This window comes from Taudactylus pleione, unplaced genomic scaffold (genome assembly GCF_031769625.1).
Source record: "Taudactylus pleione unplaced genomic scaffold, aTauple2 ptg000015l, whole genome shotgun sequence".
Lineage (NCBI taxonomy): Eukaryota > Metazoa > Chordata > Amphibia > Anura > Myobatrachidae > Taudactylus > Taudactylus pleione.
In genome coordinates, this window is record NW_028284417.1 from 17,499,104 (window position 1) to 17,519,110 (window position 20,007).

At 39.7% G+C, this 20,007-nt stretch overlaps 1 protein-coding gene across 3 annotated transcripts in view; it reads left to right on the top strand.

Annotated features, from left to right (window-relative positions):
- Positions 1–19,787, top strand: part of CYB5R4 (cytochrome b5 reductase 4) — a 217,597-nt gene extending 197,810 nt beyond the window's left edge. For 2 of the 3 annotated variants that reach the window (XM_088470543.1, XM_088470545.1), the window contains 3 exons: positions 682–768; positions 11,532–11,696; positions 19,158–19,787. In XM_088470543.1, coding sequence (XP_088326669.1) covers positions 682–768; positions 11,532–11,696; positions 19,158–19,212 — 307 coding nt within the window. In that variant the 3' untranslated portion in view covers positions 19,213–19,787. Of the gene's footprint in view, positions 1–681; positions 769–11,531; positions 11,697–19,157 lie in introns of those variants that run through there. The other variant, XM_088470555.1, reaches the window with a different exon arrangement.
- Positions 19,788–20,007: the final 220 nt, after the last annotated feature.

A 20,007-nucleotide genomic window follows, 5' to 3' on the forward strand; every position in this document is an offset into this window, starting at 1 on the left:
TGGACAGCACTACACTCTAATCTCAAGCCCGCTGCCTTGCTGTCAACATTTGTCACTAAGTGTCTGTGTACAAGTCCACTGCTCTCTCTTATATATGTTTTACTAAAATGTTTTTTCTGAATTGTATTTGATTATAGCACTGTGAAATATAAATTTCAAACCTGAATTTCATTGTCCTGTATGCTGATTCTGTCACATTTTTATTTGAATCACTTCAAAAGTGCAGCTTTTCATTACCAAGCATAGATTTTTATTGCCTTAATTCACATTGTCATGTTTAGTATTTACTCCACTACATAAGTTGATTTATTCTCCCTTACAATTTAATCAACTAGTACTCTTGTGTATACAAAGATTCTTTATGCAAATAATCTAAGAATTTAGGAGGTGTACATGTTTGCATTTTGTTTTATAGTATTAGAAATGCACAATGCACCCAATGACTGAACAGATACATAGGCGATAGGCAGTACTTACTGTTTTTTATAGTTTGGATCGGCCTGATTTTATTGTTTACATCCATATTTTTCATAACATGAGTATCAGTTATTTTAAATTCTACATTAAATCAAAATGAGGGTTAACCATTGCCTATAAGCAAATGATAAATATCAAAATGTGTTTTTTTTATATATTTAGTACAGTAGTAATGTGTTTAACATGCTGATGTCATGGTTACAGTAAAGCAAAACTGATTTTCTTCAACAAAACAGAAGATGATATTTTGTGGAGAGAACAATTGGAAAACTTATGTTTAACGGACAAAAGGTAAGTTATTTCCTTTTTACATTAAGTTTTTATGTTTTACACTTACAGAAATTGTATATTGCACACAGTGACTGATAATACTGAATTCCACATTACATGTAATTCATAGTTATCGCTTATAGTGACTATGAGGGCACATTGGCAATAACAATATTTTCCTATAGAGTGCATGATTGTGTTTGTATAAGCTCAAATAAGAGCATATGCTTTAAACTTGTGAGAATGTTACTTAAAATCTATATCTTCTGACAGTGTCACAAATTTTGTTAGTACTTGGAATAAAGTTTAGGGTAACATTCCTGCCAGGTATTGGCACATTCCGCTTTTATATATACAATAATAAATACCTGCAGTCCTAAGTACTGTGCCACCTGAGGTTATGCCACCAATCTATTGGGATTCTGCCTGCAGTTACAGCAACTGTATAGCCTGTATCCCCAGTTTCCAGACACTGCTTAGAATTTCTTTGCTATACACTGTTCTCCTCCAATTATCGGATTCCTGTAAATCTGAATTTTCTATACTAAATGCATCTTTATATCCTTCATATTCTATATCTAAATCCTCTCTATATGGTTTGGAATCGTTACGGGTACTTTTGCACAGTGTCATAGGTGTGGAGACCACTCAGTCTTCCTTTTCCACATAGTATGTGAGAGTCCTCACAATCCAAATTTATGCCTGTCAGGTTTGGATTTGGAGGATTTTTTGGGAGTCTGTCTCATTATGGGGTCTATTTACTAAGCTGTGTTAGGAGATAAAGTGAACTGTGATACGGTACCAGCCAATCATCTCCTAACTGCCATGTCACAGGCTGTGTTTGAAAGATGGCAGTTAGGAGCTGATTGGCTGGTACCTTATCACCGTTCACTTTTACTCCTAACACAGCTTAGTAAATAGACCCCCAAGTCTATTACTTGACCACTCTATATAAGGTGGAAATAGATAGCTAGATTTTGGATGCACACTGTGCGGCACAAATGTTTCATCATAAAAACAGACGATGGCCTAAAGAAATTCCACAACATCTGTTGCATTGCTCCTGCCATGTAGAACACAGGGGAGGAGGGTTGGAGTATAACTGTAGACCTTATTTCGTCCCTACCAACTGTTAAACTACCATTTAGCTGGAGATACGCTGGTGAGACAATTATTTTACATTTTGTCCTCATGTTATTTATTGTTCATGACGAAACTGGCTTATCATTGTTATGTAATCTCTTCCCATTTTACATTGCTGTGGTTTAATACTTTGCATGTCCTGTTTTATAGTTTCGAATTTGTTGTTAGGTGTTTGTTTATTGCTAAATATTTTAATAAAAAGACATATTGTAAAAAAATGAATAAATATTGCTCTCCTCTCCACCACATGGGGATGTGGTCAGGAAGCCGGCGGTCAAAATGCCGACCGCCAGCTTCCCGACTGTGAAATCCCGGCATGGGACTAATGATAGGCACTGAAATACCGACGCCTATCATTATCCAGATGCCGAAATCCCGACGCCTGGCATACCGAACAAAGGTAAGCCGGGTGTCGGGAACTCTTAGCCGCAGGAGGGGGGAGTTAGGTTTACGGACTCCTGGGGGGACTTAGGATTAGGCACCCCCTCCGGGAGGGTTAGGGATAGGCTAGGGGAAGGGGGGGTTAGGGTGAGGCATCCCCCGGGGGGAGGTTAGGGTTAGGCACCCACCGGGAGGTTTAGGGTGCGGGAGAGCTTAGGGTTAGAATTTACCTTAGTCTGGATTTTCAGCTTTCTGCCTTTCGGCGTTGGTATTACTTTCCACTACATGAACAAATGCAAAATGTTATGGAGCGCACGGTATTGCCACCACTCTTAAAACAATGACAGTCAGGCTACTCATCTTGCCTTTCATTTTTCCCAGTCTGACTTTTAGAGGTTATGTGAGCAATACAGAGATATGCAAGAATATTTTAGGTATACTGTATATTTTCAGAGAAATACACATAATAAACATAAACAAGCATACAACAGACACACATGACATAGAAAAACACTATACAGTATACAGTAAGAACCATGTTCTTGGCAGTGGGATCATGTAGTATATCTGACAACAAAATATAGGAAATATCTGTTGGTGACATCGATCATATAATGAAAGCGGGTTGATTAAAGAAAAAAAAAAAAAAACATTTAAAGAAACAAAGAGCACAAATAACCAAACATTATAGCCGAGCTGGGTTCCTCCTCAGTGTCCCCTCGGATAACATCCGAAGACACCACAACAGGTTGCGTCCCGTATCTATATTGATACAAATGGGATTTTTGTTGGTCCATGGTATCATGCACAAGTACCTTCCACGTCACAAACTTTGGGGGCTCTACTGCCAGCTAGTGTGAGAATTGTGCATAAAACATATTGCACAATAGTAGAATAAAGCTTCTATCCTTAACGTAATTGAAATATTGTAGAGAGGTGAAGGCCTAATGTGGATGTTTTTTTTCTGCAAGTGAAAACATTAGTTCTCTCAGATCTAGGAGCTAGGGTAAATGGAATACACTGGTAAAGATTGCCACAGAGAAGGTGGGTAAAGTAATGTGGGTAAAACCCTTTTTGTATTATTATTAACAGTTACTTATATAGCACTAGCATATTCCTTTGCACTTTACAATTGAGAACAAAGTAGTAAAAAACAAGACAGGTTAATAACAGACAGACATAGAGGTAAGAGTGCATTGGTACACCAGGATAGGTGCTCCCTATTACAGATTGTAGAGGTTCTTGGTGGACAGAATGATCCAGCCACACAGGAATGATGTGAAAGTGATGAATGAAAAAATATGGAAAGTTTTATGTATGGACTGTATAGGGGATGCAATAAGATAGGATAGCTTATGGAAATTATGTGAGTGGATCTGGAGTTTCATAAACTTGCCTTAAAGGTTTGGAGACTAGAGGAAAATCTAATTGTGCATGGGAGGTTATTCCACAGAGAGGGAGCAGCCCTCCCAAAAATTGTTTAATCATGAATGGTAGCAGGTGATGAGTGTGGATGCGAGATGCAGATCTTGTGCAGAGTGGAGAGGTCGAGCTGGGAGATATATTGAGATAACCAAAGAGATGTATGTTTGTGAAGTTTGGTTAACAGCCATATGTGTAAGTAAGAGTATTTTATATTGCATTTGGCAGAATGTAGGTGACCAATGAACGGACTGACAGAGCGGAGCAGCAGACAATGGACATTTAGCGAAGTAGATCAGCCTTGCAGCTGCATTCAAAATAGATTGTAGTGGTGAAAGTCTGTTTTGAAAAAGACCTGTAAAGAGACTATTGCCATAATCAATACAGGCAATAATGAGTGCACATTTTTGCAGTGTCTTCTGTAATATATGGGAATATTGTAAATGTTTCATGTAACAGGATTTGGAATCAGTTTGATTGTGGGGATCAGAGTCAAGGATGACACCTAGACAGCAAGCTTGTGGAGTAGGGTTAAGTAGGGTACACACTGACAGATACATTGGCCGCCAAATGTATCTGCTGCCCGTCGGGCAGTGTGTACCCGCAATATGTCGGTGAACGTCGGAGTTCACAGACATTCGCATTGGCTGTGCTGCACAGCCGATGGACAGATATGTCTGCAGACATATCTGTCCATCGGCAGGTGTGCCCATACACACACAGCAGCAGCCGCGAGGAGGTGGGTGGGACACGCCCCCCGTCTGATGGGAAACTCCTCCGACATGCCCCCTGGCCGCCGGGACCTGCGGGCAGACACAGATGATGGTTGTTCAGTGTGTACGAACAACCATCATCTGCAGATATATCTGTCAGGTGTGTGTACCCACCTTTAGTTGTTGAGTTATCACAGTGATAGAGATATCAGGTTTGGCAGTCAGAGAGAGGAGACTTCTGCTGCTGAGCAGAAGCAGTCTCCCCTCTTACACTGCCCTATGTGCCGCTGCTGCTGCGCTGCTATACAGTCGCGGCCACAGCCCTAGTGGGCAGAGAGAAGAATTGTTACAGATGGGCTCCTGGTCTACCCCTCCCCGCGAAGCACGCATACTATTTAGTTACAGCTGCTTGAGGAGGGGGCATAGCCACGCCTTCTGGATTTGACCACGAGCATCCCCAGTACCAGGACCCTTTGGAGCTCTGGATGGCCCTGGGAGATGTCTGTATTCATGGAAAGGAAAATTAAGTGGATGAAGAAAGAGTGTAGAGAGATGGGTGATGGAGAGAATAGGTAATATTTTTAATGGAAATATACAGTAAATTAACTAATTAATTGTTACATTTATTACAATTAAGTTTCATTGGCACTAATAAAAAATGCTAATTTTAATAAGTGTATGTAACAGTAAAAATGTATAATAATATTTTATAGCAGCTCGATTCTGGGTAAAATGTGAACACTTAAACCAATTGTGAAAAACCAAAAAACGAAGTAGGAGACTTCACTAATCTAAATAAATTGAATGGTAGGGTGGAATGAGGTTGGGTACAGGATCTCGGTGGCCGGGAAGCCGATATTCACAATACCGACAGTCAGAATCCCGAAAAACAAGTAGGTAAGTGCAAGCTTGCCCACCCTCCCGATTTGGTAAGGAGCCTCCCGAAAAGGCAGGCAAGCCTCCCGGCTGCCGCCTGCCCCCCGGACTACTACTAAAAAAAATCCGCAGCGGGTTGGCACGATGACACGATTTGTGCTGAATCGCGGAATCGTGGCTCCGCCCCCTGCTTCACAATGCCTTTATTATTGCCCACCCCTGCTCTAGCCCTCCCCCTAACCCACCTTTTGCGCAGCCTATCCTAACCCCCCACCCACAGCCTAACCCCCTCCCCCTCCCCACAGCCTAACCCTCCCCCTCCCAGCCTAACTCTTGATGATAAATTCCTGCATGCTCTGACATGTTTCTACATGTATGTGGGGGTGAAACATGTCCAGAGGTCTGATTCCTCTCTGGAATTTATTATCTCATTAGCTGTTTATATCCCAACTATTCTGGTGCCAGTTACCAGCCTGTCCACAGCGATCACCATTCATCTGTATGGGATAGGAGAAACTGCGGTGGTGAGGGGCAGCTAAGCGCTGCACACAGGATGGCCACCCTTCATATGTCGGATTTGGAATCGGTCAAATCATTCGGAGCTACTGTGTTTAGAGCTACTGGTAATTCAAGTTTTATCCCTTAATTGAACTATCCAAGACTGTGATTTTTACTTCTGCACAGGTACCGGACGTGGGATTGTTATCAGCCGGAGTCTCTGGCATCTAAGTGACTTTCCATCATTCTAAGGTCCGAGACTGTGCTAATTACATTTTATATTCTGGGACTTGTGGTTCCACAAATTATTTCATTGAAATTCTCTGTGCAATCCGGGAGTGGAAGGATATTATTATAAATGATTTTTCTGTATATATTTTATATACATGTGTTTCTTATTTATAGCAGTGTGGTTTTTTTTTTTTTTTTTAAAGGGCTAGCTACCTTATGAATTGTTGCTGTTGTGATAATATTCAATGTATAAATGTAATATCTTTTATTAAATTTATATTTTTGGTATATATTTTTTAGTGTGTCTTATACAGTCAGGTCCATAAATATTGGGACATTGACAGAATTTTCATATTTTGGCCTCTATTCACCACCACAATGACTTTGAAATGAAACAAACAAGATGTGCTTTAACTGCAGACTTTCAGATTTAATTTGAGGGTAATTACATCCAAATCAGGTGAACGGTGTAGGAATTACAACGGTTTCTATATGTGCCTCCCACTTTTTAAGGGGCAAAAAGTAATGGAACAAACTAAACAATCCTAAATCTAACTTTCACTTTTTAATACTTTGTTGCAAATCCTGGAACGCATAGACATCACCAGACGATGGGTTTCATCCCTGGTGATGCTCTGCCAGGCCTCTACTGCAAATGTCTTCAGTTCCTGCTTGTTCTTGGGGCATTTTCCCTTCAGTTTTGTCTCCATCAAGTGAAATGCATGCTCAATCGGATTCAGGTCAGGGGATTGACTTGGCCATTGCATAACATTCCACTTTTTAGCCTTAAAAAACTCTTTGGTTGCTTTTGCAGTATGCTTCGGGTCATTGTCCATCTGCACTGTGAAGCACCGTCCAATGAGTTCTGAAGCATTTGACTGAATATGAGCATATAATATTGCCCGAAACATTTCAGAATTCATTCGTCAGCAGTCACATCATCAATAAATACAAGGGAACCAGTTCCATTGGTAGCCATACATGCCCACGCCATGACACTACCACCACCATGCTTCACTGATGAGGTGGTATGTTTTGGATCATGAGCAGTTCCTTTCCTTCTCTTCCCATCACTCTGATACAAGTTGATCTTTGTCTCATCTGTCCATAGGATGTTGTTCCAGAACTGTAATGGCTTTTTTATATGTTGTTTGGCAAACTCTAATCTGGGCTTCCTGTTTTTGTGGCTCACCAATGGTTTACATCTTGTGGTGAACCCTCTATATTCACTCTTGTGAAGTCTTCTCTTGATTGTTGACTTTGACACATATACATCTACCTCCTGGAGAGTGTTCTTGATTTGGCCAACTGTTGTGAAGGGGTTTTTCTTCATCAGGGAAATAATTATTTTGTCATCCACCACAGTTGTTTTCCGTGGTCTTCCGGGTCTTTTGGTGTTGCTGAGCTCTCCGGTGCGTTCTTTCTTTTTAAGAATGTTCCAAACGGTTGATTTGGCCACACCTAATGTTTTTGCTATCTCTCTGATGGCTTTGTTTTGATTTTCAGCCTAATGATGGCTTGCTTCACTGATAGTGACAGCTCTTTGGATCTCATATTGAGAGTTGACAGCAACTGATTCCAAATGCAAATGTCACACCTAGAATCAACTTCAGACCTTTTACCTGCTTAATTGATAATGAAATAACGAGGGAATAGCCCACACCTGTCCATGAAATAGCTTTTGAGTTGATAGTCCCATTACTTTTGGCCCCTTAAAAAGTGGGAGGCACATATTGAAACTGTTGTAATTCCCACACCGTTCACCCGATTTGGATGTAATTACCCTCAAATTAAATCTGAAAGTCTGCAGTTAAAGCACATCTTGTTTGTTTCATTTCAGAACCATTGTGGTGGTGAATAGAGGCCAAAATCTGAAAATTCTGTCAATGTCCCAATATTTATGGACCTGACTGTATATCATTCTGCCCTACCAGTCAATTGATTAAAATTATAACAACTAAAAGGGAGCTTCTGAATCAAAATCTATTATGGTAAGTTCTCAACTTTTAAATAGTATTTTTTGGTTGAGTGAATACTGCTTTCTGATTTAGTGCAAGATTTACTAAGCAGTCGAGATTCAAGGGTTTGGAAACCATTGGTATCTGTACGGCGGGTTTCTGGTCAACACCATAGTATGTACTAAAGTTAATTTTGTCCTTCTAAACTGCACCTGTCATCTATACCAGTCTTAAACCCTAATCTCGCCGCAAAAAAAATTGTTGCAGATCTAATATTGAAACAGGAAACCCCTTGAATTCACTTAATTAATTTGCATCTGCTCTTCTCTATACACTTTACGAAGTCTGGTGCCTGTTCCTGTTACCACATTGCTATGTCTCACAAACACAAGCAGGCTGCTTTCACGTCAAACTGAAGTATCATCAAAGCACTACCTTAGTCTCCAGTTGACACGCAAGCAATTCCATAAATTGGCTCCATCCACTTATGGTTTCTAGTTGGATATTGATTGAGGACACAAGCTGAACATCTTATATGGACATTTCTCCTAACATTGGGAAATACATCCTAGAAGCTTTGTCAGTCTTTACTTTATCGATCGTACTCGCAGTGACAAGTGAATACATATCCTCTGCAATTATTTTTAAGTGCTGTTTGTGTGACTGATGTATTATTGCGAATTGCAAGTTAACTTTTTTGTAAGTATAGTGGCTATATACAATATATTGTTTTATATGTTTATATGAGGTCCTGGATTCAAGTATATGCAGTATAGTTTATGCTTTATGTACATGATTTTTTTGTGATATATATATATATATATATATATATATATATATATATATATATATATATGGAAAGCATTAGTGCTGACCGCAATTTCCCACAGGTCAAGATCATAGATAATTTTAGTCTTGGGCGCACTACAATACTTTTTCTCATCCAGTTAGCTCATCTGCCATCTATCCCCATCTTTCTGGATCTCCAATCTCGATTTGATCGCCCTCCCCAGGACTTGGAGGAGATGGGGACTTCCAAAATAATGCAGGAGAAAAAAAATGCAGGTGCACATTCTAAGCATTAAGAACACTGGGGATGTAGTCAGCAGCGGCCGCCGGTCTAAATGCCGACTCTGATATCCATACAAGGGAGCTAAGAAAGGCGTCAAAATGCCGACACCTATCTTAATCCCGACACCAGAACACAGACGGACGGATGCCCGAACTTGGTAAGTCAGGGGCGCCCATCCTCTTAGCAGCGGGGGGGAGAGCAGGGTTAGAGCAGTTAGCGGGGTTAGCCTTAGGTTTTGGTGGGGAGGAGGTTAGGGTTAGGCACTAAGGGGGGGAGGTTAGGTTTAGGCACGAAAGAGGGGGACAGGTTCAGGAACTAACGGGGTGGGGAGAGTTAGTGTTAGGCTACCAGAAGTGAGGGTTAGGGAGGGAGGGTAAGTATACTTATCCGACCCCAGTCGGGTTACCAACCATCACGATGCCGCTGTCGATATTCTGACAGGAGGCATCCCGACAGCTGGCATATCATACCGATTCCAAACAATGATAGTCAAAATAATCCTGGAGAACTATACAAATAACATGGAGTAAAAGTGAGGTTCTTAGTAGATTGTTGACCAAAAATGTTTGCCCATCCACCACGTCAAGATGAACCCCATTACATGGGTCCCTAACATATCTAATAGTAATATTTTATGTTAATTTATCCGGGACTTACCTATAAATGATAATTTCATATCCTTGTATTTGCAATGCTATAGCTAATGATATGACATGAGTAAAAGAGGATGTAGTCACAATCCCGGCACATTGGATGCTGGCGCTGCTGGCACCCGAATCGCGACACCTGTCAGAATCCCAGCGCCAGCATCCTAAAGGTAAGTATTGGGGGGACAGGGAGGGTTAGGGTTTGGCACTAAGGGGGGGGGGTTAGGCACTAGGCAGGAGGCACTAGGGAGGATGGTTAGGTTCAGGTGAAGGGTTAGGATACGTACCGATAGTTGTCAGTATCCTAACCCTGTCGAATCCCTAAAAACAAGTAGATAAGTGTCCTAACTCTGACCCAGGGGTGGGAAATAAGACGCCCTCCAGCTGTTGTTGAACTACACATACCAGCATGCCCTGCAATAGTTTTAGCATAGCTAAATAGCAAAACTTTGGCAGGGCATGCTGGGATGTGTTGTTCTTCTACAGCTGGGGGGCTGCTTATCGCCCACCTCTGCTCTAACCCTCCCCCTAACCCACCTTTTGCGCTGCCTAGCCTTACACCCACAGCCTAACCCTCCCCCTCCCAGCCTAGCCCTTGATGATAAATTCATGCATGCTCTGACATGTTTATACATGTATGTGGGGGTGAAACATGTCATCGGGATGCCGGTGTCGGGATTTTGACCCCCGGGATCCCGAGCACCAGGCATCCCATACCCAACCCATTAAAATGATGTTCCAGAGATAGTTTGAGATTTGCTATTTATTAGGGTTTTACAACCTGTGGGTAATATGTTATTTACTATGTCAGGGAAACCTCTCTGTGTGTCCGTCCAGCTATAGTGGTACCAGCTCTGTGGTCCACATGCTTAAAGACCTATTGATGATTCTAATTTTGCAGGGGAAACATAACACATTTTATTTTGAAAAACTAGACCACATTGTCCTGCTTTCTTTTTTTTAATTATTCTGTGAGCCATATTTTTCAGGATTTTGAACAGGATGAGTTAAGGGAAGGTGAGGTAATGAAAGATGTGGTTTAAGTATGAATTGAGATTTATCTAGAAATGCTGAAGACCCATAAGAACCTGGACTGCTTCATGCTAAGGATTAGCACAACAGGAGACCAGAGGAGTGAAACTGTATAATTTGCTAAGGTTTAGTGCTTCCTTGGTTGGTACTTGCCCAACAAAATGTTTGATTTGTTAATCCCTTGGTTCATGAAACCCGCAGTCGGGATTATGACTGCATCCCTCTCCTATGTATTCCATAGATTAGTGTATTGTATGTCTCTGTAGATTAGCATAATGTCAACTGGCAAAAAATGCCATATGTGGCTTATACTACTCTGCTTTCAGTTTAGCATAGGACAAAATAACTAATGCTTAGATTATATATTTTACCATTATTTATTTTATTTACTGTAGATTATTATATGGTGTTAAATGCATAAACCTCCAGCTGTCACAACTGGTACTTTGGGTGAAATTAAGGTGGACTCAGTCTTACAGCTAGGAGAGTCTTGGAGGCACAATTTGTTATTTGGTACACAGCAGTCCTGGATCTAAATGGCACGGTTCCTTGTTACCACATTGATCTACAGTATGGCTCATTGTCACAGCTCTTGTATAGCAGAAGATTGGTGGGCACACATATGCTTGGGGCTCTGATAAGTTCTTTAATTAACCACCCATTCTCCAAGTGCCGGCATCCACTGTATATGTAATTATTTGTATTAATCCACCTATTCCCTCCAACATGTCAGAAACCATTTGCAATGTCATGTTTTACTGTATTGTGTATTTATAGTAATGCTACCTAATCAGACACTTGTTTTATTTAGGTTTGAAGCTCAATTTATCCTTTCAGAGCCAAATGATTCATGGAATGGTTATAAAGGACAAATATGTGCTCCCCTCCTCTCAGAGGCTATTACAAGAAGTAAAAAAGATTCCAAAGTTCTAACTTTCATCTGTGGTCCAAATGGTTTTATTGACCAAGGAACAAGGTAATTGACGCCAACTGTTAGAATCATCATTTTGCAGCGCTTCGCAACTGAGACTAAGTTCTCACTAGGTAAACACTTACAGTAACAACATGACACATGGTAAACTAGCACATTGTTTACATTGTTCACCATGGTAACCAATCTCTTTCAGTTATTTGGAAATAACAACCTTGAACTGCCAGTGCTGACTTCGGTATTTGAGAACAGTATAATCAAGTATTATATCAACATCTTCCCTTAATACCCACATAGCATACATTTACAAAAAAAAAAGCATTCAAAATGTAATACAATATTTTATTTTACAATATATTTTTATCATTAAAAGGAGCATTCTAATGGTGTAGAATGTTAAATATAATATTCAAAACCAAATTTAGGTATAATAAATACCTGCGTGCGTACCAAGGAGTAAATATGTAAGAGCTTATCTCTTGGACATTTGTGTCTGTAGATTCCCTGTGTGAATCTAGCTTAGTTCATGCGAGGTACAAAGAAGAAATCAATAACTTATAGGAAACAGTAAAAAGTATGTCTACAGAAATTTAACCTAATACGTTTTTCTGGAGTACTGGAGTTCTTTTGGCCCTTTCCACGTACAGAATGGATGCCTCAAGTTTTGCAAATGTTGCTTATATGGTCTGGGTTTATATCTTCAATTCTTTTGTGTGAGTTACATATTATAGCCTGCATTGGCAATAGTTAAGGCAGTGTTAATGGGGTGATATTGATGCTCACTATCTCCTATGTTTACATCACAAGGATATTTACTGAGGAATATTTATCCATAAAGACTGATTTGTTACCAGACTGGAATTCATCGAAAACTTATTTTTATGGACTTACTGTAATTTCATCGGAGGGTACTAATTTTTGACTATGTATATTTCATATATGTTTTTTATTTAAGCTTTTTAATTTATCATGTGCATTTTGCCATAATAAATTCTTTACATTATTAATGATATGCGCTCTCTTTGGATGATGTGTTTGTCATTCTACAGTATTTTGCAGTAGTTAAGGTAAATGACACATGTAATATTGCATCTGAAATGATCTTCCATTGCCATAACGTTAATGTGTTATCATATCTAGATTGGCTGTAAAAGTCACATTAGATACTACAAAGCCTGGCTGGATGATACTCTTTTGAAAAAGATCATGAGTTTATGAGTGACAGTCTTGAATGTGCACTTGGGCCTTTATAAGAATTTAATTTGCAGAATGCTGGTTACACACAGAACAATCTGTACCACCAACGACTTGAAAGATATCTTTCAGTGAAGTCATCCTGCCACATCTCTGAACAGGCAAAGTTGACGATATCATCCAGATTGGCCTGAATGTACGGATGATCATAGATATCGTTATCGTTCATGCGGGAACGCGCATCGTTGGTCGTTCACTGCATTAAAATGAAAGATATGAACGATATATCGTTGAACGTTATTGTTCATAGATATCGTATCGTGTGTACACACCTTAAGTTGTTCTTGAAATCTCTTTGATTGGATTAAACCAGACAAGTCTTTAAAAATTAACATTGTGTATAATTAACTATTTGTTATCTTCAAAAAAAATGTTGATGTTCCAAAGCCCAGTGCATAATAGCTCAGAGTGACCAAGTGAGTGTTGGTCACTGAACAAAAGTTTGATCATTTGAAATCTATTATTATTGTGATTAGAAGCTGGTAATTGGAGATTGTACCTTTTCTTAATTAGTCAATCTAACCTTTGTCTGACTGATAGTAGAACATATGCTCCATTTACGCCAGTGTTGTTTCACTACACACCTCTCTTTGAAATTGTATAGATATTGTCACATATTTTGGCTCGTTGCTATCAGAACACCAATGCATTATACAGTAATGGTAAACATTATTGGCACTCTTAAATTTTGAGTACATCTTATACAATATCTCCTAAAAAAGGGAATGTAGTGAAACAACTTTGATCTATAGATACTTGTTGTTGACACAGGACAGCTAAGGGTAAAACAATAACAATTTGAAAAAGCAATAGGTGGAAACGATATAACAAATTATTATTATTATTATTATCTTTTATTTATATGGCGCCACAAAGGCTCCGCAGTGCCTTACACAGTACATAAATGAGTACACAAGAAAAACAGTTAATAGTAATACAAAACAATGCAGGACAAGGACATGGTTATAAACATAGCTGCATAACACAAGCAGCAGGACATGAGCCACCAGGTGTTAGGTGCCATTGTGGGGAGTTAGGAGTAAATGATACTATAAGTAGGGGGAGGAGAAATAAATGAGGGATGAGGGCCCTGCTCATGAGAGCTTACATTCTAAAGGGGAAGGGCAGACAGACAGGGGCAACACAGAGGGGTAGATAGTGAGGAAGGAGCATGACTTAGTTATCAAATTATCAAGTTATCAGCCAAAACCAAGGTAGGTATGCTGGTTGTAAATAGGATACAGCGGCTGAATGGAATAGTCCAATGTGGTGGCCTTATTGAATCCCAGCAGTACTGCAGATACTAAGATGTTCCTTTAACTAGTTTCTCCCCTCTCACAGGGGTTTTATCAAAAGGACTCATCATATATCTAATCTAAAGTTCTATTTTGTTATTGAAATTCTTATTACTATGTTGCTAATAAATTGTCAAAACCGCTTTTAAGGAGTACTTTTTATAGTGGTTATAAGCGCAGACATTTATTCCTTGTCCATTTGCTTTTCTTAAGGGGTTTTGGCAGTATCCCTTTATGTCAGCTGCTAATAATCCACTTATGATCCCTGGATAAAGGGCGCACCACTATATTACTTTTTCACACTACAACAAATTAATGATTGCAATGGCATAATTGGCACCCTTTTGAGCAATTGAAATCAATTTGAAAAAAAAAAGATCCAGATTAGATTTAAATTTGAAACATTACGAATTAAGTATCTGTGATTGTCAGTGCTCACATGGCTTGAATTAAACACTGAATGATAGCAAAAGGACACTTTATTCCTTGTTACTTTGTCACAGTGGTAAAGACAAGTAATCTGTCTTTAGCATAAGCATAAAAAGTATCACCAAGAACAGGCCCGACCAGATGGTGCATATGGGGCCCGACTGCCGCCGAGCAGGAGAAGACCGTCAGGGATGGGGGGTCCAACTGCGAAGCGGGTAAGTGGGTTCAGGCCACGAGCAGGAAGGAGGGGGACATAGGCATGCGTACAGGGAGGGGGTTAGCCTATGTCATGGGCGGGGGGTGTTATCACCTAGCCTGCACATGCCTATTAGGTGGGGTGAGCGGGAAGGAGCTGTCCGGCTGCGAATGGGGGAGGGGGAATATCCTAGGATTAGGGATTGCCACCGATGTTTAATGGTTTTGCCATCGATGGCAGAGATCCGACAGTTCGCCGACATTGATGGCTTAGCGGTAGTGATGGATTTTTTTCCCTCAGCGCAGAGAAAAGGCCACATTAACTTCACTTCTAACACTTTGCAGGGTTTGGGATCCTATCAGAGCCTCTGTCCCGGATGTGATTTTAAATAAATTAGGGTGGTACGTAATTTCTTGCTGCGACAAGGGGCAATAACACATTATAATTATCGGGTCTAAAACCTGGTAATAAATATGCCCTTAAAATATTTTTGTATTGATGGATTAACTGGGAGCCTTAAACCAGTACCTTGCCTTAGGGCCCCATAAAGTCCTAATTCGACTCTGAAGACCTCATGAGGGTAAAATACCATCTCAAAAGACCTTGGCATCTCTGTTTCAACAGTTTGCAATGTTATTAAGAAAATTGCTTCTCATGGAACTGTGGAGAACCTCCCTGGACATGGAGGAAAGAGGAAACTCAAAGGGAGGAGTCAATGAAAGTTGAAAAGGATTTTTTGTTTGGTTCATAACTTTGGACACCCTATTAAAATATTCTGATGAGTACGAAGTTAGTACTGTTCTATTTTTTCTGAATATGTTGTACATCAAGGGTGCTAATAAAGATTACCAGATGAGTTATTATCTAATTCCTTTCATTGAAGTATAATTGCAGTTTATAATGCTCTATATTTAAGTAAACATATGAAAAGTTATATTTTAATTAACACAAATATCCAAACTAATCAGTGTGCCCACAAGAGTATTTCTTTTTTGCCTCTATGCCATTATTTTGAACTCTAGTTTACTGAACGCTGGGGACCACCACATACTGACCTACTTTTTTCATTTCCTCCCTGGGAGAAGCTCGTTTTCGCGTAATTTTATCCCCGCCCCCTCCATACATACTTCACTAAGAAGTTGGCGGGATATGGGAGATCGACCCACTCTTACGGGGGTGCGGGAGGCTACCAGAAAAATCAGGAACCTACCGCAACTTCCCGGGAGTAGGGAAGTATGGACCACCACCAAAATCTAAATTTTATGCAGTTCTGCAATTATCTCTAATGTTGACTAAGGATTTGCTTCCTTTTTCCCAAAACAATTGTTGAGTGCCAGATCATACAGATTTGTATTTTTATATAAAGTGTATTTTTATTACTTGTAGGCTTTTTTAAGAAAATATTTATTTAAAAAGTGTTTAATTAGCTTTAAAAAACAAGATGTGTAATGGTTGCACCAGCCCACCAGCAAAATGTTGATGGAAATTATTTTATCATTTTGCAAATTAGACATGTCAGTGAGTATAACATCATAAATATATTGATCATTGTGATTTGAAGCTGAGATAGTAGTTGTTACATTGATATTGGTGAAGCGGTTGTGGGTGATATGTTAGTCAGAGTTAAGCTGGGTACAAAGTATGCGATCCATCTTACGATATTTTGTTCCGACGTGGATCGGAACGATATATTGTGCAAATTGTCACATCCGTCGTTCATTGCATCGTCCCCTCTGCAGTGCTGCACAGTTGATGGGACAATGCAATGAGTGATGCCATGCAGCTAAATGCAGCATGGAACAATATCTTGTGCGGCCGTAAAAAGGATCGTGTAGCGTGTGCTGCCGGCGCAATATATCGTTCCATAGCGTTGTGCCATCTCTGGGTACACACATCGTATAGTGTGTGTCCAACTTTAAACTTTCTTCTCAATGAGCTCTGTCATATCATAACATATGACAGCATATACCTATAAACCTTTGTCTGGAAGTGCTGTTTAGATATATATTTGTATTGTCCACTTAATGGAATGTCTCTTGTCATAGCATAGGCACGCTAGCTGTCACACTCAGTTTGTCAGTCTTCCCTGCTTCTAAAATACAGATCTTTCTGAAAATCTGTGTAGCTGTCAGATTAGTGCATTTATAGCAACTGCTGAGCAAAATGTTACCTTCAGCACTTTATTGTAGCTTCTAAATTGCTAGCTCCAAGTGCTGCCATTAACTTCCATACGTTGCTGTCACTCGGCATGGCAAAACTTTATCACATTGGTTTGAAGCAGGTGAGATACAACAGTCACAGTTATAAAAATAATAATAAAAAAACACAACCCTGCAGATTTGTATATTACTAAAGAAGACATAATGTGAGACACTTTATGAAAAATGTGGAGCGCCATATTCAGCAGGATGGAGTCATTACTAAGAATACTATTTATTAAAATACAAACACTTCTATTAAAATAAATACACAGTAACTGTAATATATTGATTATTAACTAAAATAGCACAACATAGCAATAATACACATACAATAAAATGGATGTGGTCCCTATAGTAAAATTAGCATCAGATTATTTAGTGTACTTTGCGTCATCTGATTCCTTAAACATTTCTTAATTTGTTTCAGAATAGAAAATCCTCCTTTACATTCAGCTGTGCTTACAGGTACCATACACTACTAGATGCGTGGACAACGGCACGATTACGACGCCGTCGTCTCCCGCGGGGTGAAGTACATACACTGAACGTTCAGACGTTCAGTTATGCAGATCAATCATCCCCGAACATGGCAACCTGACAGCAGTCGTCAGGTTGACCGTCATGTTCGGGCGATGATTGATGTTAAAAATGACCAGAGGGTGCGCGCATCGCTGGTCGTTTTTAACATTTTACTACCCGATTTGCGGGCGATAACCAAGTGATTGAGCAATAATTACGGTTAATCGCTAGGTTTAATCGCCTGGTGGATGGGCAGCATAAGTCCGATAAAAGCCAGTTTTGCTAAATTTGGAAAAGATTCTTTGCACCTCAGTTGTTGGTGAAAGTATATACATTATTTGTTTTTAATCTAGATTTTTGTAGGACTCTAGTTCAAACAATTTAGATGCAACTGCCCATTCTCGTTTACACATTTCATAGTTTAAGATCACAGAACTTCCATTTTTACAGTAATGGTCAAACAGAATCTCACAATAGGACCTCTATCAGCCAGGATGTACATACAGTACAGCAGTTTTGGACTAATTGTGGAATAAAAACAACTACTGTATTCTTTATGTGATTTGTATTTAGCTTTAAGCTAGAACATTGACAGAGCTTCATTATGATAAACTAACAGCTACATCCTTAGGGTGGGTACACAGACGATATGTCGTCCGATCCAGCTGAATGGATCAACATATCATACACATGGTCTGGTGTGTACGCACTCCCGCGCTCTCCCATCTGCCAAAATCGGGGTTGTCCCATTTACTGTTCGGCAGATGGGACGACACAGCGGGTGACAGCATACAGCTGACTGCAGCCGAGAACGATAAAGCGCGTACGCTATATCGTTCAGTGAGTGCGGCCAACCGACATATCATGCCGTCGGCCGAGATTCATATCGTTTTGATAATCATTTTTAGGTTCACAGGCTCTTTCCTGTTTGGGACAGTGAATGTCCATTTACCCTTGTCCTTGTTGACAGTGAAGGATGAGTATTATAAGCACAAAATTGATAAATATTAATCCCTATGTAAAATGCAGTGGATTGCTTCCAAGTAACCTATTCTGTATTGGGTGGATCACACCTCATTGTTTGCCAGCTGTGGTTTCCATGCTGTTTCAAATTGGCAAACTGAGTGTTTTGTTGTGAGGGAGATATACTCTATGCGTGGATTCAGTTAGCCGCGAGGGAGGCTAGGTGCCGTTGCAATGGAAATGCTTGCAACGAGATACTCATTCCGCCCCCCTCGCGGCTCAATCTTGACCCGGACTCACGGATATTTGTATGCAGCTCTATATGGCTGCAATCTAGAATACGTGAGAGTCCAGAGATACTCTGCGTGCGACATATAGCTGCACGGCCTCACTGGGAGAGGCTATTTGAATAGACTCCTATGACATATTTGTTGTTTGTTCTTAATTGGATAAAACACACACACCAAAAGGTTGTTTTAGATTTTTTTGGTGTTTTTTTGCAGAAACAAATACTATTTAAGTGTTTGTAAAGCCTTATACAATATATTTGTTTCCATTTCATTTAATTACACTTTAAAATAGCATTTTTTTTTTGGGCGATATTGTAACAGATTATCAACATCTCACTTGTTTTGTTTACTTATTGCAGGTTCCTAGAAGATCTGGGCTTTTCTGAGGAAGAAATATTTGTTTTCAGAGAATGAGTATTCTGTGGATGCCAGCAGGTGGCCAGCTCTTCATCTGCAGTTGGTTTAGTCTATGCATCAATGGTGCTACTGGCTATGCATACCCCCTCTAATGGATAAAATAACACCTATCTACCTGTCCCCATTGGTTTCTGCACACAGTGAAAGCAAAGCAAGTTGTGTTATCTGCTCTTTGGGCAATGGATTTGAAACATTTACGTAATCTTGCTTTCCTAACATTTTCACTGCAGCATACTTCCAAATATCTCTCTGACCCACTGCCTTTATTTACTACAATATATATGGCTACACTTGCTGCTTAATCAAACAGTGTACAAACAGAAACAAGTTCTCTAAATGGGAATCTTTAGTCTTCCACTTATAAAGAGGCTGATCGGAGTTTGGCGCAAATCAAAACCACATTGCTTAGGAGGTGGGGCAGGTTTCACACGTGCAGAGATTTGGAGATGGAAGGGTGTGTCCTAGCTGAACTCTAAATTGTACTCTGAAAATAAAGCTGTTTAGTATTTATAGGCTACTTGGAGAAGTGGGCAGTATTTACCTTCATGCAACAATAAATGTATTTTACTCCACTTGATTGCAGCATTATTTGTCCAGGTGCAAAGTTACTCATTTTTGCTTGGTCCCAGTTCTGAATCAACACCAAAATGTATATTTTTATTGTATTTTATTGTAATTCAAACTATTTTTTACCATAATGTCCCAGCAGTGAAAATGTGATTATTGTGACTAGAAGTGGCAATTGTGTTTTTAATAATATTTTTGATTCCAGAGTACATAAATAATATGATT